At 36.9% G+C, this 27,159-nt stretch overlaps 1 protein-coding gene across 2 annotated transcripts; it reads left to right on the top strand.

Moving 5' to 3' along the window:
- The first annotated feature begins 3,380 nt into the window (after window positions 1–3,380).
- KLF5 (KLF transcription factor 5) lies at window positions 3,381–21,283 on the top strand. Of its 2 annotated transcripts, XM_069066792.1 has the most exons (5): window positions 3,381–3,561; window positions 4,007–4,087; window positions 6,317–7,190; window positions 8,463–8,522; window positions 19,447–21,283. In XM_069066792.1, the coding sequence occupies exons 3-5, from the start codon at window positions 6,329–6,331 to the stop codon at window positions 19,623–19,625; spliced, it is 1,101 nt and encodes a 366-aa protein (XP_068922893.1). In that variant the 5' UTR covers window positions 3,381–3,561; window positions 4,007–4,087; window positions 6,317–6,328; the 3' UTR covers window positions 19,626–21,283. The 2 variants fall into 2 exon arrangements, with proteins under 2 accessions (XP_068922893.1, XP_068922892.1); XM_069066791.1 differs by lacking the exon at window positions 3,381–3,561 and having other exon boundaries at window positions 3,665–4,087.
- The last annotated feature ends 5,876 nt before the right edge of the window (window positions 21,284–27,159 follow it).

A 27,159-nucleotide genomic window follows, 5' to 3' on the forward strand; every position in this document is an offset into this window, starting at 1 on the left:
TTGAAGGCATTGCATTTGTCTTATGAATGTATTATCGACCCAGATCCTAACACACCATGAACAATCAATAAGTATTAAATAATAACTTTCAGTCAGATAATCTTCATCTCTTTTCCCTACTGTTTTTACTCCTCTTTTTCTTCCCTGCCCCCTCAAGCCCCAGTGATCACTGGCTAATTTGAAATGGGTATCCCAAAATCTCTAGGTTACTTGATTATAATTTTGCAAAAATAAGGGACAATTTAGTCATTTTTTTCCCCTAAAAGTCAGTGGAAAATTGTACTAACAGGCATATAAGTTCACCAAGAAGAGTCTAAGCCTCTTAATTTTCCAGCAACCCTTGATATTTTTACCAGGCATCTGAATATAGATTTTCTTTTTCCTTGTCCTGATATGAAGGTCTCACTGGGGCAGGGCAGCCTTCACATTTCTCTCATCATTCAGGAGCTATTTATCCACGTTTTTTCCACTCCCTTCCCCCCTCCTCCCCTTTTAAATGCCTGTACAGCCCCCACACATTCAGGAACATTTATTCCCGTAAAGATAGTCACACTTAGGGTTTATTCTAAGACTAAATCTGTGGTGCCCAGTGACTAAGGGCTTCAGCATGCACATTACTTCTACTATTTACCTCCTATCTCAGTTCTTTAACTCTTTTTTCCTCAATCCTTCTTATGGTAGTTCAGCAACACAGTATTGCCAGGCCACTCACCAACTTCTGAAACCTGACATTTGTTTTTTGTTTTCTGCTATCTACCCTAATGGTACAGAACTACTAAGCAGGAAGGAATGCAAAGAACTAGAAAAGTTCAAAGCAATTGAGGATCTGTCCATTCACCCTGCCTGGCTCCATGCCAATGGAGAACCTGGAGCAGTTGAAAATATTTATCAAGTTTTAACCCTTTTTAGCTAACTTTAGGGGAAAAAATTTCAGTGGCGTAATGTTTGACTCAACAGCAACAAAAATGCTTGTGAGAAATGCTCTTTATGTGTTCAGATCTGCATGGCGAATGTTTCAGTAAAGGATTACTTTCCAATTTCCGTACTATTGTACAGAGCTAAGCTAGTTATTTTCTGTGAGACTGCCAGATCTGGGCATTTCAGAGAAACCATTACTTAAAGCAGTAGCACTATTTAATGAAACCTTATGCCAGAAACTTAATTTGAATAAATGGCTCTGCATTTAAGCTAGAAAAGAATTTATTCAGCTTTTACACTATAAATGTGTTTAAAGCACAACATCCATAACTGTGATCCTATCTATTTTCATTAAGAAAGGTGGAAGTTTGAGAAATTATAGTAATACAAGTTTTATAGTAAGAAAGTTTTTTTGTGAAAAAAAAAAGCTTTATCAGCAATTTTCTTTTGATTAAAAATTGGTTAAAATGTACATGAAGAAAAAGAAGTTTGGTGAATGGTGTTTTCTAGTGTTGTAATTAATGTCAAATATGCTGATAATTTATACTGAAATAGATCACTGTAGTTCAAGCTGAAAGAAGTAAATAATGGATTTAGTTGCTTAGATTAACCTGGAGTAGTAAGTTGGACTGAAGGTAAGAAAGTGAGAAATCAGCAAAGTACAGTTTTTAAAAAGTAACGAAATACCAAAGTTTTGCCAGAATCAAAGGACTTAGAAAATGTCATCAAACTTTAAATGACTAAAAATCTCACCAATTTATGTAGAGGATCATTTTAAATTCCAAAATCTATTCTAAAATTAATTTACAAATTATCTGAAGAAGAAACAAGTTGTACGCCACAGCCAAACTGGATACCTCATGAAATGGGAGTAGAAAGTGTGGGGTTGTCCACTTATTTTGATACTAATCTCATAAATTACAGTTTCTAAACATGAATATAATCATCAACCCTTCCCTATAAGTAATTATTACAAGTACCATAATGAATTGAGTAGTAAGAGAAAAAAATTAATCTATTTATGGAGCATAATCCATTTTTTCTTATAGACCTATTATTTGTGTTGGAAACATTACCCACCCCTACCCCGTTTTACTGTGAAATGAGGAATAGGTAACTGTATAATACAAACCATAAATGATCAATAGTATTTGTGTACAAGTATCTGTACAATGGGTATCTAATAGATTGTGTGAGGTTTTTAAAATGTGGTTGATAAAAGCAGCTTACGAAAACATTAAGGATCAAATGGGGGAGAGATTTTCTTTGGCTATTTACTGGCAAAATTTCGCTTTCCAGAGCAAAAACAAAGATTGTTAATAACAATCAATAGGTTTTGGTTGTTAGTCTCCTTCAGATTTAGGTCCCTTCCGTTTAGTGCTACTATGTATCTATGACTTGTGAACACACCTTGTTTATCCTTTTTAATGAAAGGCACCAGGGTATTATCTAAATGTCCAAACAAGCACCTGGTAAGCACCCAATAATTATTTTTTAAACATTTTCCTCTCTACTTATTATTACTGAATTTCTTACTTTGTGGTAACTAAAAACCTATTTTTATATGCTGATTTGTGGACAGGTTTTTTAAAAAAAATGTAGTCTCAGAATGTGTTTATTAAAAGAAAAGTTTAATGGATGCCAAATTTATGCATTAGTCCCACTCCTACGTAGAAATAGGCAGTAAACTTTCTTTAGCCATTTAAAGTTTTAAAGCAAAAAAAAAAAAAAGGGGGGGGGGGGGGGGGGTAGGTTTTCCTGCATGGGCTTTAAAATAAAAACCAAACACCTTGCTAGAATGCCCTTAATGTAGAATATTCCTACTATGTTTCGCTTAAATGGCTACATTCACTGCTAAAGGCACTAGAAGAAGGGAGCAGCTCTTTAATTAATTCGTCTATCACCCATTGCAAGGGTTTTCCATTAGAAGCACTATGTCGCCCACCGCTAATTTCCATAGTCTTTACACCTCGGAGCCCCCTGCCTAGTAGCTTTTCTGGATTTCAGCTCCAGAGTTTCAGGTCCTTGCACAACACCTAGGACGTGCAAAACTCTTTTTCCCTCTAATCCCGGGAGAGAACAGTCCGGAGAAATCTGCCCCCGGCGTCTCCACCCAAAACGCTCTTTCCTCCTCCAGACTTGCCCCCCCCCCCCCCTTTCTTCTTTCCCTCCCTCCTTTCCCGGGGCTCTACAATCTGTCAGAGAAGTTGTGTACAAACTACGCCGCCGGCCTGCGCGATGCTCCGCTCGTGGCCTGAGAGGGGTGCGGTCCCAGAGCGGGAAGGCGGGGCCTTTTTTTTTTTTTAATTTAACCAGATTCTTCCCTCTCATAGGCTAGCCGCCCACGCAGGGCCGGCCCAGGAGCCTTCGGATAAGCCACTGGCCCCGCCAGTCAAGAGCCGAAGCCCCGCCTCCCTGGAGTAGGGTGAAATAGAGGCGGGCATCATGTGTCAGTAGACAGCCGGGGCCAGGTACGGGCGTTTGCACGGTGGAGTCGTGGGAGCTGGAATCCCGGGGTGTGTTGTAGTGGGGTGGGGCGGCGGGGAAAGTGGCAGCCCGGAAGACGGGACGTCGGAGTTCACGCGTGCCGCGAGTGGAAGACTTTGGGCTTGTTTGTTGTTGGGTGTTTTTTTTTTTTTTAAACCGCCGCGCTGCTGCTGCTGCTCGGCGGGGTCGGTCGGTGGGAGCGCCCGGAGCCTCCCTCCCTCACGAGCTCTCTGTGTGCCCCCTCTCCCTTCCCCCCCACCCCCCAACTTCCTAGCCCTCGCGGCGGGGTCGGAGCGGAGGCGGGGAGCGCGCTCCATCCACAGCCTCTGCCCAGCCAGCCAGCGAGCGAGTGGAGCGGCGGCTCTGTTCCCCGGAGCTGCCGAGCGAGCGAGCGAGCATAGCCATGGCTACGAGGGTGCTGACCATGAGCGCCCGGCTGGGGCCGGTACCGCAGCAGCAGCAGCAGCAGCCGCCCCAGGACGAGCCCGTGTTCGCTCAGCTCAAGCCCGTGCTGGGAGCCGGGAACGCGGCCCGGGAAGCAGCGCTCTTCCCCGGGGAGGAGATGAAGCACCCGCACCACCATGCCCACCATCCCCAGCAGCCGCAGCAGCAGCCGCCCCAACAGCAGCAGCAGCAGCCCCAGCCCGGGAGCACCAGGCTCCCGGCCGAGGAGCTGGTCCAGGTAGGAAGAAGCGCGCTCTCCTCTCTCGGGTGTGTCCCGCAGTAACTCCCCTTCGGGGTAGAGGGACAGCGGCGCTAGGGCGTGGATGGAGGGGGGAGGGGGACCTCCGCCCTGTGTTTGTAGGTTCGGGGACCCGCGTTAGCGAGGAAAAGTCGGGGTGCCAGTTCAGCACACTGGTTATGGAGCGAATCTGGTCCAAACCGCCAGGAAGCCTTTGAAAAGGGAGTGGGGACGGTCTGTTTAACATGCGTCTCTATGTCTGGGAGGAAAAAGAACCACAATTTTAAAACCCTGATTTCCACCCCCCCCCCCCCAAAAAAAAAACCAGACCTCCAACCCTAAAGCTCTTCTTCCTGAAAACCCTACCTGCTGGGGAGTGTTGGTGTTTGGAACGGTTTTCCCTATGTCCACCTTGTAACGTGAAGTCGAAATGTGTTACTGGGGAATGCCCTAGTCCTTAAAAGACTAACGCACAAATCTTGGCTTCCTTAACCTGCTCTAGACTCGTGGTGGGGCCGTGGTTGGGAAACCGGGAGGGTGGTGAGGTTGCTACTTGTGTGGACGTGAGTTCCTCTTAGAAGGGACTAAAGGGACTGCGTGTGGATAGGAGTCATTTTCTTGGAGTGTGCGCGCAAATTTCCTCTTGGATCAGTGCTGAGAGCTTGGCAGTTGGCTTTGCACTTGCCCAGTAGCAGAATTAGAGCAGCCGCCTGTTTCTCTCGCCCACGCAGAGAGTCATATAGCCCAGAAAAAACTTCCCGGGACTTTTAGCCTGTCCCGAAAAAAAAAAAGTTGGAAACATACCCACATGCAAACAGCTGGAAGAGCTAAAATCAGAAACCACTAACCACAACGTGCGCCTTGTGCACGAAAGGGTTTACATTAGTTTTATTTCCAGACACTGTATTTAATAGCCCCTTTTGGTGTATTGTGTACTTGAGCACCCAACCTTCTATTTGGTAGGGAGTAATGTCACAGGGTTTGTTAGATGGTAATGTCATTTGTCAGTGATGTGGCTCACATGACATGTTAATTTTTATTTTTAAATGGGAGACTAGTCCGGGAAATCCAGTACATATATCCACAGTAAGTGAATCAAGTTCAGAAATGAAACTCCTTTTGAAATTACGCAGGACTAGAAAATGACTACCTAATCCTGTGATTAACATTTCTGGGTTGTGAGTCTGAGCTATCTATCCATTCAGGTGGGGACAGAGAGAGAGAGTGTGAGTGTGTGTGTGATGTGTGGTGTGTGTGTGTGTGTGTGTGTGTGTGTGTGTGTGTGTAGTTTTAGGGCTACTGAAAGAATATGACATGGCTGGACTTTTTACAGAGTAAGGGGGAATGTAGCATTTGTCCACTCAAGAGTACATGATAAATGTTTTGCTGATGACTGTACTGGTAATGTGTCAGGCTCTATCCACCCACGGGCCCCTTAGCACCACTATACCAAGGGAATGGTTTTCCCCTAGGTAATTAAAAATCTGTTTAAGATAGTGATATGAATAGGAACATTTCATTATCATATTAACCAATTACAGGTTCTGTTGATAAAAATAAATGTTTAATCAAATATTTGTTCAAAGGTCACTTTTGGGGGGGGGAAACATTGTGTATTAAGTTTTCATTAAACTGTTAAAGACAAATCACCAGAATATTCAAGGGCTATGTTTTGTTTTTTATTATTTTTAATTTTCAACAATTAAAAGGAAAAATAACCTTTAAAGACAAAATTTCTTGAGGTTAACATAGTTTCTGTTATTTTAAAAATGATCATTAAGTATATTATGAAGACTGGAAGACATAGCATTATTCATGATACAGTGCTTTAATTGTAATAAACTAATAGGACAAAAATCATGTGCTTTTTCTATGGGTAATGCTTTATTGCATCAGAAAGGAATGATATTTTCACTCTTGCTTCCTTTTTTCTGTCTTCTTTTCCTTTAGTTTTTGTCTGGGGTCAGTTTTTTTTTTTTTAATTGGGTGGTGGTGTAATTTTCAGTCTATGAACTAATTATGAAAGACAGAATGGCTGGAGTAAATGTCTCGCTATATTTATAGCTCACTGGGAGATTTGCACTAATGTGCTTTACTTGGACTAGTCTGGGGTCTTTTTTGTGTTTTGTACCCCCATTTTCCAATTTAATAAAGTGTTTTTTTTCCCTCCTTAAATGATTAAAAATAGGCGGGTTACATGTGTGTGTGTGCTTGAATTTTTTTTTTTAGACGAGATGTGAAATGGAGAAGTATCTGACACCTCAGCTTCCGCCAGTTACTATCATCCCAGAGCATAAGAAGTACAGGAGAGACAGTGCCTCAGTTGTAGACCAGTTCTTCACGGACAGTGAAGGGTTACCTTACAGTATCAACATGAACGTCTTTCTCCCTGACATCACCCACCTGAGAACTGGCTTGTACAAAACTCCGAGACCCTGCGTAACCCACATCAAGACAGAACCTGTGACCATTTTCAGCCACCAGAGTGAAACTACTGCCCCTGCCCCTGCCCCCACCCAGGCTCTTCCTGAATTCACCAGTATATTCAGCTCACACCAGACTGCAACTCCAGATGTGAACAACATTTTCATCAAGCAAGAACTTCCAACACCAGATCTTCACCTTTCTGTCACTCCCCAGCAGGGCCAGTTGTACCAACTTCTGAGTTCACCGGATTTAGATATGCCCAGTTCTACAAACCAGACAGCAGTAATGGACACACTTAATGTCTCCATGCCAGCAGCCATGGCAGGCCTTAACACACTCACCTCAGCTGTTCCACAGACTGCAATGAAGCAATTCCAGGGTATGCCCCCCTGCACATACACAATGTCAAATCAGTTTCTTCCACAACAGGCCACTTACTTTCCCCCTTCACCACCAAGTTCAGAGCCTGGAAGTCCAGACAGACAAGCAGAGATGTTGCAGAATTTAACACCCCCTCCTTCTTATGCTGCTACAATTGCTTCTAAACTGGCAATTCACAATCCAAATTTATCAGCCACGCTGCCAATTAATTCACAGAACATCCAAACAGTCAGATACAATAGAAGGAGTAACCCAGATCTAGAGAAGAGACGAATCCACTACTGTGATTATCCTGGTAAGTCTTCTTACCTAGTAGAGCACCAGTCACCATAGTTAGCATTTTTGTTGCTCTTTTAATCTTCAATTTTAAGATTAAAGCTTCTTAGAAAAATACTACTTGTAAGTAACAAGATCAGGCTCCCTATTTTTGTTCTTTCATCAGATTTGAGATCCAAAGACATGCACTGCTAATAATAGGTACTGGCGTGAAAACTCAAGTTTGTGGTGGTTTTTTTTTTAAAAGATGTTTATAAACTTTACCTCTTTTAAAAAACCAAAAAATGTAGTTATATGAGGCAGTATATGGAAAAGTAGAATACTTCTGTTAGTACTTATAACAATTTAGTGGTACCGTCTCAGATTTTAGACAACTTCTCAAGTTTCACTTTAAGTTTTGAATCTCAAATCTTTGAACAATTAACCTTGCATGCATGTGTGTACGCACATTATCCATTTATATACACTGAAGTCAATAAGGGAAATTTTCTGTCATCACCTATGAGGTACACATTGTTTGCACTACATACCATGACTGAATATGGTGTCCTCCTGAGTTCTACATTGGAACTTTACAACATATTTTTAAATTATAAAGTATTTGAAGCTAGGCTTAAATTTCACTTCTAGTTATTTGTACATACTTTAAATCAGACCCTCAGAGGAGGGAAATTTGGGTGGGTAGAAAAGAAAAAGAAATCTTCTTGCCCTTATTTTCTTAATCTGCAAAGAAGTCTATACTTAATAGTTTGGAAATGGGATTCTAGTAGTGTTATTTTATAACTACATACGTGATCCCAAGTATGAAGTGACTACCACAATGTAGGTTTGGACAAGTTGCTGACATAAGATAGTTTCTGCCTTTAATACAGGGTGTAATTTATTTACTGTGGTACATGATATGGCATGACAAATGCTGAATGAAGAAACAAATGTAGACATATGGAAAATTACTGTAATCATGGGTAATAATAACGAAGTTAACTCTGGAAGACATTTAAGATTTAAAAAAATTGAAGGATGTAAGTCACTGAAGTATCTGTTGGAACTTAAATACAGAAATTTTCCAGCTGTAACTGGGCTTCTAGGTCTATTTTTCTCATATATAAGAACAAGCTTTTAATATTTTAATGTTTTTTGACTAATGGAATACTTCAGTAAAAACTTAATTTTAAATGGGAAGCTCCATATGAGGGGTTTCATCTTGATTTTAGACACTGAATCATCAGACATAAAGATTTCAAAAGGATCTACAAAATGACAAGCTGTTCTTCCTCTCTCCTTATTTTAGGCTGCACAAAAGTTTATACAAAGTCTTCCCATTTAAAAGCTCACCTGAGGACTCATACTGGTATGTAATTTTCTAGTTAATTCTGGGAGTTGTGTAAATATCCTAAGTGGTATTCATCCTTTTAAAAGCCAGAACCTGTTTGATCTCTTCTTTCTCCTGTCAACTTTATTTTTTTTTTAATGGCCTACCTTTTCAGCATGGGCTTGGCTCAAGCCTCCAGTTAAGTTAAGACATACAGGACAGTATGGTTCCAGAATGGTGAAAGAGTCTTAATAGAAGAGGTGGTTGTGTCATTTGGCTCTCAGTTCCTCCAAAAAAAAAATGTAAACAGTGATTTTTACTAATGGATTTAAAAAACCTCAATGGCACATGTTATTTCAGGTTTAAAGCTCTATTTTTTTTTTAAACCTTTCTTTTTTCTCCTTTGGGAAATGATTTTTCTGATGTATCTGTCACCATAATTACTAAACATTTTGTTTTTTGCTTTTAGCAGTTTAAATATAATTTCTATGCTAATATTTTTAGATTTCACCTTGTTCAGTTCAGCTAAAAATATCTCTTTATGTGCATTTTCCCTAGGCAGGTGGGGTTAAAATATTAAAATAAGTGGTCAGGAATTGGCCAGAGTTTGTAAGTCAAGAACTTTTATTTTTATTTTCCTTTAGATATGTGAGGGAGATGATATAATATTTTATTTAAAGAGAATATGAGACCCACATCAGAAAACCAGAACCTTCTATATTTAGAACCTTTAAAAATAAAGGTATTTTTGTATAATATATATACCTATTTCCACAGGCAATAGCTTTTTAATTCTTATTTGCTTTGTTAGCAGTATGGTAATCTTAAGTGCTAAAGCATATTTAATAATGAAGTATTATTGATAGTATACATTATAGCCAATATATTTATAGTCAAGTAATAAAGTATATTTAAAGCTGTGGATTTAAAAGCACCCTCCATTTAGGAAAAATAGGGGTTAGATACAGTCTGAATAATACGGTATTGCCTGAAGTTCAAAGAAAAAGTTTGTTAATATAAGCAATGACCTAGCAAAATGTATTATTCTGTCATCGCTATGGAAACAAGAGTATTCAACAGTTACTTTGAATGGTTTGTTGGATTAGTGTAAAGACTTGAATCTCCCCAGGCTAGATGTTACTATGGAAATTGAGTTTTGATAAATGAAGTAGTTATCTCTAACTGCTGCATTAAAAAAGTAAAAGCATTTGAACAAAGGTCAGTGCTAGAACATACTTAATAGGAATAGGTTTTCATATGTTTTGTACCTGTAATAGGAATAGGTTTTCATGTTTTGTACCTGTACTAGGAATCATTACTTGATATTCTAGAGATAGCAATACTACATATTAGAACACTGAACACTTTGTTTTTGATAGGTGAAGTTTTTTTTTTATTCAGGACTCCTTGGCTTTTTGGTTGATGAATTTTGAAAATGAAAGGACCTCTTCACTATCACTTAAAATAGGTTGTTTTGGTTGATACTAGACACAGATGTTGATACCATAACTTAAACCTTAGAAACACAATTGAACATTAAAGACCTAACTGTACCTAGCTCATGGAGAGTGTAAATTAAGTTATTCTATAAAGGAATTATGCTTTTCCAATCAAGAATAATTACTGAAATTAGGTTTAAGCATATGATAATGTTGAACAAATAATAGACATGATAAAAAAAAAAACCCCAAGGAAGAATACCTACATAGCTTGAAAAAACAATTTAAGTGTTGAGGTTGTCTTTCTATTGGATTTTAAGCTTTTTTTTTTAACCTTTGGAAGGCTTTGGTGTGGAATAGGGAAGAGTTGGGAAAGATTTCAAGTCCTCTAGAAAAGGAAGGTTGTAGTTCAGTTGGTTATTACTGTGTAATTATCCTATACTCCTGAGAGGGAACCAGTTGTATCTAAATAACCTGACAAACCATGTCAGATTTTTAGCACTCTTAAACTTTAGTGTGATCTCGGGGTTCAGGAGCTCGACCTGTTAGCATACTGATAGCAAATACCTCTTAACGGACTTTTCTTTGTGGACTGTAATTTTAAAAACAAAACAATTGTTAAAATAAAAAGATAATTCCTGGTTTGTTTTGTATCACCATCCACTTTTTTCATTTATTCGCTGAGGAGTTTTTCCTTCAACATCTAACAAGTGAGTGAGGCCATGTAATCCAGTTTAATAAAGTTTTGTTTGATAGTCTTTCAAATGCCTTGGGGAGGGCTTTAGCAGACTTGTTCATCTGGCTAAACCCGTTCTTCAGCAGTCATAGAGCACTGAAGTTGTTTTCTCCTTATTCTGAGTTCTTAGACAATGCCTTTGAAATTTGCCTGTGCTATCTTTTTGCCTGCTCCCCACCCCCACCAGTTGTGTCAAATACGGGTGCCCTAAGCAAGTCAAGATACACTTTGGTTTTTTTTTTTTCTATTACAATTTGGATAATAAATTGGTAATTTAGTATTTTCACTCTTATTTAGCAAATTTTGTTTCGTTTCCCGCTGGTGCAGATTTAGCATGTTAAGACACTTAACTTGGGAATGTTGTTTTAGAAACAATAATTTAACATTTCTCTAATTTTCTAAGATACATGTTACAAAGCACTTTGCTTATTATCATGGGAGACAGATAATATTATAGGCCCCCGTTTTTATAAAAGTGAAAATGAAGGCATAGAGATGTTATTAGATCTTTGATTTCCTTTGATCCTACTTAGTCTGTTTTATACATTTAAAACCAGAGGTGAAGAACTTGCTGAAGGCCACACAAGACCCTCTAGGTCCTCAAGCATGGCCCTTTGACTGAATTCAAACTTCACAGAACAAATCGCCTTAATAAAAGGATTTGTTCTGTGAATCTTGGACTCAGTCAAAAGGCTGCATGTATTCCACACCTATTCAAAGCCCTTCTCAGAATCGGGGGAGGGGGCCATGGTTTTCATCAGACTTCCCAAAGGAGGTCTATGATACAAAAACCATTAAGAAACCCTTATCTATAGGTGTCAAAGTTAAGTCATCTTGTATTATCTAAAATGTAAGTACTCTCCTAATATTTTTTCTTATTCTTTCTATTAACAACTGTGTCAATTAATCTGAAGTCACAACCAAAATGTTTTGGTTTTTCCCATTTATTTTTCCTCTTCATCCTTCTTAAGTCCATTCAGTGTGCTATCATAAATTACCATAAACTGGAGAGAAGAGAACCCTAATAAGGGTTAGATGCTTTAGGTATGTGAACTCTAAGTAGAAGAGTTGTTGTTTTCTAGGAAGATTTTAAAATTAGATTTAAAGTTAGTAAAGCATTCAGGGCTAAACATAATGTTGTAGAAAAAGGTGTAGGGGTGTGTGTGTGTGTGTGTGTGTGTCTGTCTGTAAAGAAAATTGAATTAAAGGTAGCCCAAAGCATCAATACTCTGGGCAGTAAGCTGAATGAGTTCTTTTCCATTAGGTGTATTTGTTGGTATATATATGTTTTACATAAATTTTAGCAGAAAAAATTTAAAGCCTTTTCTTTTAAATGACAATTTTTTTTATCTTATTTTTTTTGGTCTTCTGTATTTTGTCTTCACCATGTTTCCTAGTCACTTAAATACTGCATTAATCAAAAATGTAGCTAACTTTAAGACACTATTCCAATGCCATCTTGTATATAGAGATGTGAAATTTGTTTGTATCCTCTCCCTCATCTGAAAGTCTTTTTTTTTTTTCCATTAAATTAAGCAATCTAGAACCATGGCCCAGAACCAGGAAAATGGCAACAAAACCTTGAAAGCAAATCAAAGGATGACACAAAGTTCATGTACTAAAGACCTTAACCTATTTTCTCAGAGCCTATTTACTCTTACTTCAGATTAAAAAGACTTTTAAGAACTTGAAAAATTTAAGTTAAGGGTAGCAAACAGCCCATAGGACATCCCCCCCCCCCAATATAATACTATGTTATGATGCATATATGAACTGAAGTTCCTTATTAAATAACTGGATCACATTTATTCACCACTTCAAGGTTTTGTAAAGATTTTGTTTTGCCTACAATTCCCATTTTATAAATAAAGAGATTGAGACATATTGGGTATATAGCTGGTTAAGTACACAGTTAACTTCTGGGGTGTGGTGTGTGTATATTTTATATATATGCACATATGTATAGATGGATGCATTACTTTTAAAGAAAGCTTTCAGTCTCAAGTGATTTAAAAAGATTTTATTTCAGAGAGTGGATTTAGTACTTGGGAAATTAACTTAAGGTTGTCAAGAAATGGTTTGCTCCTTAATATTTTGATAATTGTACTTATTTCAGATGCTTATATGTTTCTCATTAATGATTATTGTCCATTTAGAATTTTGTATTGGCGTCCTTTTTGAATAATGGTATATGGAAATGCTTAGGAAATTTTATTAGATTAAATCCCATGTTTTAAATGTCTAATATGTGCCAGGCATTGCTCTAGGCATGCAGAGAGTTCATTTTTGTTGATTAGGATATTTTTATCCATGAATACTTGATTGATGTCCTTTTTTTTCTTGGTAGTCATACAACAACTATAGTTTTATTGTGTACTTTGAAACTAACTTTTAAAAGGTAAAAGGTCTAGAAAACTTAGATATCTGTAGGGTGAGTTTCATTTTGTTACAGAAAAATTGATATCTCTTACGACATGAAATAGGTTACTCTACCTCTGAAGCTGTGTTTTGGGCAAATAACCTATCTTTGGTGCCCTAGGCCACTTTCAAAGACTAAATTGTGGAAGAAACTACTGATCTACAATTAGTTTTTTTCTTTTAAAAAAGAGGTTACCTTACTAGGAATTGCCTACATCATTGAAATCACATTCAGGACCCTTCCCCTACCCCCACCCCCAAAAAGTCTTTACATAAGAGGTAAAGAGATTCTTAGAGATGACCTTGAAATGCAGTCCTTTGTAGAAAGGAATAGATAAGATCTAAAGATAGCATGTTGATTAAATTTCAAATGATTTTATCGTCTAAAAAACTTTTTCAAAAGAGCTTTTGGAATGGAAAAGAATGAGTAATTTTGTAACATTTAACACTACAATCTAAGAAAGAGCATAACCTTAGAGTCAGGAGGATATGAATGTGCCTAGCATAGGTGCTTAATGAATGTTAATAGTTCTAATAATATTTCGCATTAATTAGGCAACTATATTTTAACATCTATCTTTACCAGAAGCAGAAAAACTACAGGAGACATAATGATTCATAACAGAATGTGGGTCCTGCTTTAACTGTATCTTGGAAAGATAACACCCTTGGCCTGTTTCAAGGGACACTCCTGCTTCTCTGATAGGATTAGGTCCCCAGAATTTAGCTAAACCTGAGACTCTATTCTTGGGTGCCTTGGATTTGTGAGACTTAGAAATCCAAACTCATGCCTGAACCTCAGAATACTTTTCAATGATCCAGATTGGTTTTATTGGTTCTGTTACTGAACCTAGTGTATCTTCACACTGCTCTACAGAGGCTGTATACAATAAGGCAAATCTTTAGATCAAGGAAGGGGGCAAGGTATGTAGTGCCTTTCCAGCCAGGGGACCTATGTTTTAATTCTGCAAGGCACAACCTCTCTGCCTCAGTTTCCTTTATAAGATAAGGGAGTTGGAGTAAGTGATCTCTAAGGTCCTGGATCTTCCTCTGCTATCCTATCATTTTTTTTTTTCCCATTCCTTTCTTTGTTTCTCTCACACACTCATGTGCACGCACACAGTGGAGCTCTTCTTATGTTAAGTAACATTTGTTTAGAAATAGGGTTGTTTATAACTTTTGGTCACAAACCAAACCAATTTTTTTTCTTTTGAGATTGTATTTAAGTAAACAATTCAGTCTTAAACAGTTTTGAAGGCTTCGTATGGACATGGGTGAACGTGGTCATCACAAAAACGGAAGGCAAATCCTTGGCAGTGTGGTAGAAGGCTTTTGAAGCCTGTGATCTAGAAATAAGGTTTTTAACAATTCAATCAAACTCTAAATTTCAATAAGAGGTTAGTGAAAATAAAGACAAATTCTCCTCTCCTCAAAATCCATCCCAGGTTAATAAACCCTTAGGTAGGTATTTGATACTATGAGTGCCCTCAGAGGTCTTTCCAATTCTAAATCTAAAATCTTTTATCTCACATTCCATATTTTGGATAATACAGTACCTATGATACAAATTCAGTAAGTTTATAACAAAAATAATCATAAGAACTATATTTTCCTTTAGAATACCAGGGAGTTCTGTGGTTTGATAAGTCAATGTTTGAATTATTTGTCTGTTCCCTACAAAAAAAGAATGAAAAATAAGATTAGAATTGTCCAAGTGAGGTTTTGACATCACATACATAGGTACATTTTACTTCTCTATTCCCTATTTATCAGCACAGTGTTGACACCTGTTAGATGCAGTACAGTAGGCATAGTTTGCTTGATTTTTTTTTAATTGTTACATGTGTACTGCTACACTTTTAAGTTGTAATTTCATTGTTGTGAGTATCTGCCCATTGATTGACTCAGCTCTGTAATGCTTTTTTTTATGCTTTTTGGAGGGGGGAAGGCAGGGCAATTGGGGTTAAGTGACTTGCCCAAGGTCTCATGGCTAGTAAGTGTTAAGTGTCTGAGGCCATATTTGAACTCAGGTCCTCCTGACTCCAGGGCTGGTGCTCTATTCAATGCACCACCTAGCCACCCCTCCTTCTATGTTTTAACAAAGGACATTCATGAGTAGTTGTGGCCAGTATTGTTTTGATGAGACTTCCTTAACGTAAGCTTAGGTGATGGGCTTCTAGAGTACACGGTGGGCATCCAGTTTGATAGAGCCTACTAGAGCTTCAGATGTACTTTCATAGTCTTTGAGAACCCAGGTTCAACTTCTGCCTTTGTAGTCACTAGATTAACTTATCATTTAGAGACAGCTCTGTGAATTAATTGGCTGTCATGACTACTTTTAAATGATGCAGGAAAGTATTTCCTCTAGAAATATTACCACTTCTCTTTAGTAGAAGAATCTTGACAGCATTCTTATGAAAGCATTCACTCTGAAGGCCATTATTCTGCAGGTTCTTTTTAATCTACACTTTCCAATCGCATTATTTGCTCTTAGCTTCTTACCTAGGTTTTCTGTGCATCTGGCAGTAAATACATTGAGATGAACAGCCAGATTTTTAATGTTGTTTATCATGTCTCCTAAATGATTTACAAATAGTCTGGCAGAATGAAGAGAAAATTATGACATTAATTTTTCTCTCACCTTATACTTCTACTTTTTAGGAAACTATAAGACAGCTTTGTCTACACATAACACTTCTCAGAATTACCTAGGTGAATCTTCCTTTTAAGTTGAGTCCTTGCAGTCTTAAAATGAGCTTTCCTGCTGCCAGAGTTCCCACTTGTGGTTCCAGAGATTCTGGGTATTTAAAACCCCAATGCTACCTCCATTAAGCCACTCCTCTTAAGCAAAATTTCACCAGTGGCTTTATAATCAATGCATAATTTGGAACAATACTTATGTGTTTTTAAAATCATTCAAGGCATCTGTTCTCTGTTTTGCTAATGGAATATTTAAATGTGATATTAGGGCAAAGTTACCTATTCTTAATGTCCATCTCCTAATTTGCTTTCTTAAAGCATTTTTTTTCCCTCCTTACTTTTATTACTTATTCAAAACTTAACTCTATGAAGGCTATTTTCGATGTGTAGTTGTTAATATTTTTCTTCAAAGATTAGGATTGCTAATTTTTCATACTTAAAAATAGAATTATGTAATACATAAATTTAAGAAAGTGGGATCTTGTTTTCCAAGTTGTGAAAATTTGTAATTTTTCTTAGCTGTTGGAAAGCTTTATATTAACTGCAAGAACTTTAAAAAATACATTTTATGTTGAAAGAGCCTAACAAAATATTTTAAATTTGGTGGCATTGGAAGGGGGTTTGTGCAAAAATCCAATTAAACTTATGAAACCTCAATCCTGTTGAAATATAACTTAAAAGGAAGGCAGTTCAGTTTCCCAGAAGTACTGTGTATAGTATTTCTGGCTGGGGAAGAAAGGGCTAGAGTGTGCTATTTGGCCAGAAGTTGGTACTAGCTTCCTCCAATGGTGTTTTACTTGAGCTGTGTTGACACTTTAACAAATCCCATGGAAGCGTCGCTGAAGTGGAGGAGGAGCTGGGTTGTGCTTTTGCAGTAAAATATCTGCTTGATACAGTGATCAGACTCTAATAACTAAAGTCTAGGAAACCAAGGATATTCTTGTTTGAATTAATCTATAGGCATACAAGTGTTGGAGTAGAACCAAGATTTCAGAAAGTTAATGGCTACTGTATTTCACACAATCAGTAAAGTAAACTCTCAGACTATCAGCAAAGTCTTTTGCTTCACAGCCAACAAAAATACTGGACAAAAGGGGCTCCTGTCCCTTGTTGTTAAGGTAAATCCTGACAACCCAGTCTGTCTTGCTCATTAAATTCAGCAAAAGGCTCAAATGATTTCTTTTAAAATAAGGTAATTTTAGGCAATTTTTTCTCACCACAGAAACCAGGGGTAAATTCCTCTTTCCAATAAATAGCAGAAAAGTACATATCTAGTGTGCTTGGCTCCAGAATTTGTATATTTTTCATGAGGGATAAAAAAAAACACAAACTTTCCTTCTCTGTAAAGAAGATAGCCTGATTTTGATTTACTTCTAAGTTGTTGGGTTTTTTTTTAGCCACATCACTAACTGTGTCTTCAAGTCAGAAATGAAGTGTGTCCTCTTTACATATAAAATAAACAGGTAATGAAGATATACTTATCTTCTGTTTCTTCAGGACACCGCTGGTGACGGTGGTTGGAGGGCTAGACCTGGTTCAGGAAGACTGGAGTTCAATCAAACCTTAGATATTATTTGTGTGATTCTGGACAAACAGATCACAACCACTTTGCCTTCATTTCCTCAACCGTAAAATGGTAGTCATAGAACATGTGGTAGCTCCTATATAAATGCTTATTCTTAGCTCCATTTGTCCTCTGTTTGCTTTAAAAGTGAGCAATCGTTGGTGTTGAAGTAAATTATTGAAACATTGGAAATGTACTTGTGTTATGGGTACTTTAGTTTGAGTTGAAAGTATGTTTAAGTTGGATTTCATTTTAAAGTGAATATGAGGGGGAAGTCTTAACTAAAAAGAACTTGATTGTATGCAGTTTCAAAATGTACATTCTTTCACCTCCTTTTCAAAATTAAAATACATGTAAAATTTAAAAATATATTATTGGAGGGGAGGAGAGGAGTTCAGGGTTTGAGATGGAATAATATTTTTAAAAAGAAACTAGTAATTCCCTCTCTACTTGGCTATCAGTGCACAAGAGAAATGGAGGGTTGCAAGGTGGGAGGGCATTAATGCCAAAGACTTCAACCACTAAGACACAAAGGTGAAGAAGCTTAATTAAGTGCTCTAGAAAATAGGAACACTTTTTTTTTGAACCTCATTCCTTCCAGCCAGTGCAATTTATTTATTTGCCTGGAAGTATAGAACATCTTATAATAGAACAATAATTCTATTGTACCAAAGCCAGGCATAGTTATTGATATAGCAAAAACTTGTAGATCGTTTTAGTTGGTGTGAAAAGTCTTACAAATTTAGCATTCGTGTAAAATTCCCTTGCTAAACTTCCCTTTTAATAAAATGAATAAAATACAGGTATTTAAAACAAGGAGGTTTTGCCTTTTTCTATCTCCTCCCACTCCCCTCTCCTCCAGTCCCAGTATTTTTTTTCTTTTTGGAGGGGGGAAGGTGGGCAGTTGGGGTTAAGTGACTTGCCCAAGGTCACAGGCTAGTAAGTGTTAAGTGTCTAAGGCTGGATTTGAAGTCAGGTCATTCTTATTCCAGGGCCGGTGCTCTATTTACTGTGCCACTAGCCTCCCCAGGTTCCAGTATTTTAAACTCTTAACTGCTGGACATGGATTGTTTGCAGGGATCTTCTAGGCTACCTTTTGACAATTGACCTTTTCTGTGCTATATGGACATAAGGTAGTTTTTTGATGTGTAAATCTACCACATACTCTGCTGGATTTTTCCCCTCTCAATCTAAGTTTACAGTTATTTACAAACTTACAGAAAATGTGTAACAAATTTTAAAAACCTGCTTAACAGATAGTCAGTAAACTGATCTTTGACAAGATAAATTTCATCATTTTCAAAAGTGGATCAAAAATTACAGGATAGGGAATGGAGTATGCAGGATTTGGAATAGAACATCAAAACAAAAACACGAGAAAATAAGGAAGCAGCACTTGAGACATGTTTAGGAATGAGAGGGCTCAAGTCTGTGATAGTTGTTTAGGTCTGTACTTAAAGTAGTATCTCTTTGAAATATTTTAAAAGTAGGAAGGAGTTAGGTTAGGCTTTAGGGAGTTAGGATAGACCAGATGACTTCTGAGAATCTATGATCTTTTGACCAGGCGCACTGTAAGGTTTTATATAGGTATAAAAAAATACTGCATAAGAATAATAAATTAGATGATCAAGAGCTCTCCTTTTCCCTCTCTCCCTCTCATCTTCTGAAACTTCTAAGAACTAGATTTTTTGGAATGTTTGTGTAAAATTTTTATGTAGGTCTTCAGTCTTTGGCAAGACATTTTAACAAGTGGAATGAATGTAATATAAATTACCTTCTGATTGTCTTGAGAAGAGGTAATAGATACATCAGTATCAGCATTGTTCCTGACACTTGCTAGTTTTGTAGTCATCCCTAAAGTCACTTGGCCTCCTTCTCGCCAGTAAGATGGGAAGGATGAGTCCCAGTTTAATAACATTACAATACACATCCCTCTTCTTCGAATCTTTGTCTTTTCCTCAAAATATTAACAGTTGGAAGTAAAAAATGCCAGAAGTGGTGAGTCATTAGTGATTGCTGTAACTCCCCTTTTCCTTGTTCTGTCTTAGGTAATACCTCTTTTCTTCGAATGTGCCATCTAACCTACTGTTCCTTTAATTGTTGCAGGTGAAAAGCCATACAAGTGTACATGGGAAGGATGTGACTGGAGATTTGCTCGCTCTGATGAATTAACGCGTCACTACAGGAAACACACAGGAGCCAAACCTTTCCAATGTGCCGTGTGTAACCGGAGCTTCTCTCGCTCTGATCACCTTGCTCTGCACATGAAAAGACACCAGAATTGAGATGAACTGTTTCTTGAGGCTTGTCAGAGTCTATGCAATTCATTATTGATGTTATGCAGTTAGATTTGGCAAATTTTTAACTATGAACTTACCATAAAGAAATTGAAAACTGGAAGTGTATATTTTGTATATTTAAGAGATAACAGGGAATGTTATATTAATACCAAAGTGTTCATTCATTTTAAGAACCTGATATTGCTTGCTGTAATATACATGGCTTTATTTGGCAGGTTTCATCTCAACAAGTAGTCGCATCTCAAGACCTTGCGTATGTAGGTTTGGGTTTTTTGTTTTGTTTCAAGGGAAGAAGGGAGGGGAGGGATTATTTTGGAAGGGAATGGCAAACATTTGCCTTGTTTTTACTAAGTACCATCATTTATTGTGACCCTCTTTAGTACACAAATTAATTGGCAGGCATGGAATGAAATTATGAATTACAATGTGTCAAGATTTTACTTGGCATTGAATTATTTTAAATGTTCTGGAGTTCTTTGAAGAAGCAATGTATGTGGAAATTCACAAGCAGCCATTGAACAAATGTGTGGGTTTTATTTTTTTTAAAGGATGTGTTGCGTATATTTGCTATACAAATTTTTGTAAATGTGCAGATCAGCTCTTAGGATTATCACAAGTTAGGATTCTTGTAGAAAAATCAATCAAAAGTACTGATTTGAAAATAACAATAGTACATTCACATGGAAGTTACTTTTCCAAACACTATCAACATGACTTTATTGTAAAAAAAACAAAATCCTGGGAAAAAACCCACTTTGATAATCATTCAAACAATGATTAAAAGCAAAATTTATGCACTGATTGAAATAGGGTTGCTTAAAAAGGGGTAAAGCATTTTACATAAATTGTAAATGTCAGTGGCTTAATGAGGATAGTTACAATATATAAAATGTTAAACCTCTTACAATAAGCTAAAGACAGTATCACTAAAGGATTTATGATGCAGTTTTTGTATACTGAAATGTTAGCTTGTGCAGTACTGCTGGTTCAATGCCAATTTTATTTTATGTGGATGTTGCATGTACTTTATAGTAATGTACAGTAAGATAAAAGACACAGTAATTTTACTTAAATTACAGTGCAGCCTAGTTAATCCATTGTTAATATTGACGCAGTGTCTGCCTTTAAATATTAAATGACATGTTGAAAATTTAAGGATGCAACTGCTACATTTATGCAATATAGAATAGTAATGTAATGCTGTTAACCAAAGGGCAGAAGAAATAAGCAAAATGCCAAAAAGGGTCGCGAAGTGAAAAATGAAAATTTAATTTTGTTTTAAAATATGTTTGTCTTTATTTATTTTGTGGAAGTTCAGTAACTTTTTTTTAGAACACAATTTTACATACACGATAAATTATAGTTTTGTTTGTTAGAAAACTTGCTCTTAAAAGAAATGTAAATAGTTGACATGGTGTAAATAATTTTGTAAGAGGCTTAATATGTTTATACATGGAAACGTACATACAAAGCATAAATTGGTTGCTGTTTTGCTTCTTTTCCCCCCTTATTTTTGTATTGTGGTATTTCCTATGCAAATAATGGAGCAAACAGCTGTATAGTTGTAGAATTTTTTTTGAGAGAATGAAATGTTTATATATTATGACAATTTTTTTTTTGAAAAATAAAAAGTGCCTAAAACATTATGGTGTTCCTTTATATTGAACCTCCCTTTTTTTGAGAGGTAGCTTGATGCAGTAGAATGCCTGAAGGATTAGGTCACCTGGGCAAGTCACCCTAGGCACTCTAGGCCTCAGTTCTGATTGCTCATATTAAACAAGGGAGTTGGAAAAGGTGAATTGCAGCCCCTTTTAACTTAAAATCATCAAAATTATAAGTTTTTATAGTATATTATTTAACAAATGAGTGCTATCATAATGACAATTAACAAATTCCATTCCCAAAGTTAATTATTTAAAAGTTACTGCCTTACTGGGGCAATTAGTAAATGAAATAGTTCTCAAGAATATTTAAAGATAGCATTTTACAATAGTCAAAACCTTCATTTAGGACAATCAAGACTGGATCTAACATGTAATTAGCCTTTAGAATGGAAGCATAATTATTAGCTAATTGTTTTTTTCCTTCCTGTGACTATTCTAGGCCAACCTTAAATATGGTTTGGCTTGTGTGTGGAGTGTGGGAACAGGGAGGTGTATAACAATCTTGGTTCTAAAAAGTCAGAAAGAGTTCAAGCGCTGTTTCTGACACCAGTTGTGGTAGTCATTTAACCTTTCAAGTGGAGCATACGTCCCCTCCCCCAACTTTCTCTTAAGTTGCCTTTTTATCTTTACCAGAGAGATAGGAGGTAGATAGTAGGAGAGGTCTTAGATGTCCTTGATGAATTCAAGTCACCTGACCCAGTTGAATTGTACCCTAGGGACCTGAAAGTATTGGCAGATAAGATTTGCTGAGTCACTGTCAGTGAGATTTCAAAGATCATAGAAAATGGGAAAGTTAGCAAGATTGGAGGAGGGGTAAATGTTCCAGTTTTCAAAAAGGGGAAAAGAGAACATTTAAGTCAACTAGGACAGTGAGAAATTTTGTGGGGAAAAATTAATTGGGGAAGTGGTATCTATAAAGAGCCTAGCATGGCTTGATGAGTAGGTCATGTCAGTGTTTGACTAAATTACTAAACTGGTAGATTGCCCCATTTTGGAGACTTTACAGAAATTATTGTACAATCTCATGGAGGAGGTGGAGAAATAGATGAAATAATGTAATTACAGATTTGGTACTGGCTGGATCAAAAATATCAGTAAATGGTTTGATGTCAAGATGGCAGGTCTTCATTGGCATGCTCCAGAATCTGTGGTTGGCCCTGTGCTTTTTAGCATTCTTAAAATATATTTATAAAGACTTGAGAAACTTGCAAATGATAGAAGGCTAGAAGGAATAGATATGGCATTGGGATAACAGGAACTAAAAACATCAGGTGAAGCATTGAGCTTGATCTAATAAAATGAAATTCAATGAGTCTGTAACATCTTGAACTTGGGTATAAGAAATAAATGTCACAAGCACGAGATAGAAGAGACATAGCTAGATAGCAGTTCATCAAAGTTCTAGGCATTTTATTGGACTACAAGCTATATGACAGTTGTGTTATGCAATAGTCAGAAAAGTCCCACTGTATTCTGCCCTTAATCGTTTCTCAGCTGGAGTATTTTAATTCTTGGCCCCATGGCTTGGGGGAAAGGTTTCCAGAGGAGGGCAACCAGAGTGGTGAAGACTTGTCTGAGTCTGCATCATATGAGGATTAGATTTAGCAATGAGAAGATTCAAGGGGCCATGAAAGTTATCTTCAGGCTTTTGAAGAATTGTTACATGAAAGAGGGATAAGTCTTGTTCTGTTTTGCCAAAGAGAACAAAACCAGAATTAATGTGTGGAAGATGAAAAAAAGATTTAGGCTTGATGTCAGGAAAACAAAAACTAAGTTGTCCAAAAGAGTAATGGGCTGCTTCAGGAATTGATGGGTAACCCCTGCTTGGAAGTCTTCAAGTACAAGCTGGTTATTTAGTGAAGATTGCTTCCATAGGTTCCAATGGCTTACCTAGACATTTGCTGAGATCTCTTCCAGTTCAGATTCTATGGTGTTCCCAATACCATAAAATCATGTATAAATCATTTGGTGTCAACCAAAACCGAAAACAGTATAGAAATTGTATTGGAGAGAAGTTGTTAATGCCAGACCAAAAAGTGTGACCCCTTGATGCTGTAGATGTTTAATAAATGTTGAGGGTTTTTTTTTTTGCTTGTATTAGGAAACCATAATGCTTTCAAACCATAGGAGTAAGCTGGTATAATGTTTTATAGTTTATTTGTATAATGTTTTAAGGTTTACAAAGGCTTTTTGGTTGTTTTTTTTTTTAATGGCAGCCCACTTAAGGTAAGTATTTTAAATATATTTCTCCCTCCCTGTTTTATAGTTGGGGAAATTAGTGACTTGCCCAAATTCACATACTAGTACTGTTAGGCAAGTTTTGAACCTAAGTCTCCAGACCCCCAAATGTAATGTTTTTTTCTACCATATAGCACTTTCCTGCATGTTTTTAGGAACTTTACTCTGGCATTCACCCCAAAAAAGTAGACTAGAGCAGGTGGAGAGAGACTGGATGATATCCAGTCCAGGAGAGGTAACAGAAAACCTAAACTAGGGTAGAGGTAGTGAGAATGGAAAAGATTAGGAATGGATACAAGAGATACTAAGGAGATAGAATGGTATCTTGTGAACTGATAACTTGCAAAACATGAACTAATTATATACCATAAATTTTTCCAGTTACTTTAATACATGCTATTTCTTGGCAGAAATAATTATGTTGGTCTCTTCATTTTGTCACAGTCCTTTTGGACTTCTTGACTCCTTACTCTTCTTTCCCTTACCCATGAACTGAGATTTGATGTTTAAAGGTCCTTAAGCTTTTTGAAACACCATTCTAAGGAAAAGATCTCTTTGTATTCACTATGGCATCCGTTCTTTTCAAACGAATTACCTTTTCCATGGAATTTGTCACTAATTCCCATTTTCTCCATGAACAGAAATGGTAGTTTCTGTTATCAATGAGATATATAGCTTAATGAGTCCCTTAACTGGTCTTTAAGCTAAAATCTCCACGAGCACCTCTTTATAGAGGGGATTCTTACTGTTCACATCCAGATTAGAATGGATGACCCCTGAAACCACAAAACTCTTAAATTGAAGGGAACCTTGGGAATCATGTTAGTTCAGGGGTTATCAGTCTTTTGTCATGGACCCCTTTGGCAGATTGATAAAAGCCTATAGACCCCTTCTCAGAATTTTTTTTTATCCATATTGAATTTATTTTGGAATATGTTAGAAGATTTTGGTCAAGGTCTAGTTTCTGAAGATTACTTTCATAATGTTTTTAAATGTACAAAATAAAAATACATAGGATTGCAAAGGAAAACTTGCAAGTCAAGAAACATTTGAAGTCAAGATGTAATTTTTTTTCCCCTAGATCTAGGTTCACAGACTCCCTAAAGTCTATTCATGGACCTCTTAGATTGTCTGTGTACCCCTGGTTAATTACTCCTGGATTACTCCAATCTGTTTAAATTAGTTTATTTCCCTATTCAATACTCATTGGTAGTTAGGTTGTCTGAATGACAAAGTCCTCCAAAACCTAGAGCTACTCTCTCTATCATGTCTTGAACTTCAAGCCCACAACATGACGGCTTCTCTCCTTACATAATATTCCTGGGTCAACCCATAGTTTTGTTCCCTGAAACTGAAAGATCCTCTCTTCTTCTTACTCACAAGTCTTACTATTTTTCAAGAAAGTTCAAATTCTCCGTTTTTGAACACTTCTATTTCATCAGTCTAATGGCATTTCAAATGTTCCACTGTAGACTTTATTAGTTCTTATTGTTTGGAGAGTGTGTGGGTATTGTACTTTATTATCCCAAAAAACTCATTGAAGACAAAGACCTTGTGCTATCTTGTATCCTCTGCTGACCTAATGAATGAATTCAGCAAACAGTTGGAATAAGCCAAGTACTCTGGAGTTGGGGGCTATTCGGTTGTAGAATAGGACTGGTCCCTACCCCTCAAAACCTGAAAATCTCTTGAACACCTAGTGTACACTCAACAAATATTTGCTCATTGATTATCAATTTAGGTAAAAAGAAAATCTACTTTGCTGAGTGATATAGTACAAAATTTAACAGTCTGCGTCAATGACGTTAACCCAAGCTCTGTCAAATCTTCACATGTATAACCTTTGAGTTTTTATGTTTTTTTAAAGCAAGATGGGTGGCTATGATAATAAAGGAAAACTTCAGCAAATTATTGATAACTAAAGTATTTTCCCGAAGTATTAATGGGTTTGGATTATTTTATTTTAAAAAATCTATTCATATATTTTACTTATATATAATATGTGCTTGCACAACAACCAACTAAAATCTTGAAACAGTTGATCCAGTTTTTAACAGAAAGGAGGGATATGTCTTGAAAGTTATTTTAGAGGAGTCATATAGTCAAACACAGCTGTAGATATTTTAAAATATTAATTTCAGTTTGTTACATGAAATGATTTAGAGGAAAGAGCATTAGATTTCAAACTAGGGCTTCGGTAGGAATCCCAAACTGTGATCTTTCTGGGTCTCAGCTTCCTTATCTATAGAATGAGGGGGTTGGACTAGATCTCTAGATATCTTCTAGCTCTTAAGTTACATGACCTGAATGTAGATTTTTGTTTAAACATGATCTGGCTTACCTAATTTGGAAACAGGTCAAGAATACCAACTAAAATGGGGGAAAAAAAAAATCAAAATTTTGAGATTATTTTTAATGTGTCCCCTTCTCTCTGATGGTTTTTATAGTTGTACTATATTATTGTATCTTTGTTTTTTCTGATTGTATCACAGGCTGTGATGAAATGAATTAGATTAAATTTGGCAAACATTTGTAATTCTAAATAAGTGAACATGACTTCTTTGGAATCTGACTGGTGGGTGCTTATCTAATTCATCCTGGATAGTAAGTAACTTTCTCTTATTTGCAGTAAAGACCAGCAAGATCACCTTTGGGATAGTTAAATTCACATCTGGGTCATAACATAATAAAAACTGCTAAGTAGGGAGGGTCTAATTCAGAACTAACCAAATGTAGCCTCTGTTCTCAGAAGGCAATCAAATTGATTTTTTTTTTGGTCATCTTCCTTTTGTGTGAGACTAAAATGAAACTTAAAAAAATCCAAACCATATTTTGGTAATGACAAAATACTGAATACTGAAGTGGTTAAACACAAGGAAATGGAATTTTTCAAATGATGAAAATAAGTGATTGACAATATTAGTTTTCTGGGATTTGGGTATTTTCTTACAATGCCTGGCACATAATAAGCGCTTAATAACTATTGATTGATACTACCCCTATGGTACTGGGCAAATCAGTTGTCATAAATGAAGTTTTGGACTACGTGGCTTCTGTGGATCTTTTCTGACTCAATCTGGTAGCTTTAGCTACCAGACTGAATCAGGGAGAGTCTATGGTCTACAAATTTATGTTATTCGGTTATACCAGACTCTTTGTGATGCCATTTGGGGTTTTCATGGTAGACATATTGAAGTGGTTTGCCATTTCCCTAAATGAGGAAATCTAGGCAAACAAGGTTAAGTGACTTGTCCAGGGCCACATAGCTAGTAAGTGTCTGAGGGCAGATTTGAAGTCAGGTCTTCCTGCCATCAGGCCTTGCATTCAATCTACTGCACCATCAAGTTGCCTTATATACTCTCCCTAATTCTCTTCCTGACTCTCCTTTCCCTGTAGTCTGTAGACTCATTTATAGGAAAAGGGGAGGCAGAAAGGAAACAAGGACTGCAATTTCCATGATTCACATTGGTCATTTTGTTTTGTTTTGTTTTTTGCTTTTTGGAGGGCAAATGGGATTAAGTAACTCGCCCATGGCTAGTTTTTTTGTGTGGGTGTTAAGTGTCTGAGGTTGGAACCCAACTCGGGTCCTCCCGACTTTGGGGCCAGCGCTCTTACTC

This window comes from Petaurus breviceps, unplaced genomic scaffold (genome assembly GCF_028583685.1).
Source record: "Petaurus breviceps papuanus isolate PSGF00001 unplaced genomic scaffold, PetGlider_PUasm1.0 90730, whole genome shotgun sequence".
Taxonomy (NCBI): Eukaryota; Metazoa; Chordata; class Mammalia; order Diprotodontia; family Petauridae; genus Petaurus; species Petaurus breviceps.

Bases quoted from the DNA above. Each gene is read 5' to 3' on its own strand.
- KLF5 (XM_069066791.1), top strand. From the start codon at position 3,809: ATGGCTACGAGGGTGCTGACCATGAGCGCCCGGCTGGGGCCGGTACCG. The intron at 4,088-6,316 runs GTAGGAAGAAGC...TTTTTTTTTTAG, and splicing joins CGGCCGAGGAGCTGGTCCAG to ACGAGATGTGAAATGGAGAA. The intron at 7,191-8,462 runs GTAAGTCTTCTT...TCCTTATTTTAG, and splicing joins CCACTACTGTGATTATCCTG to GCTGCACAAAAGTTTATACA.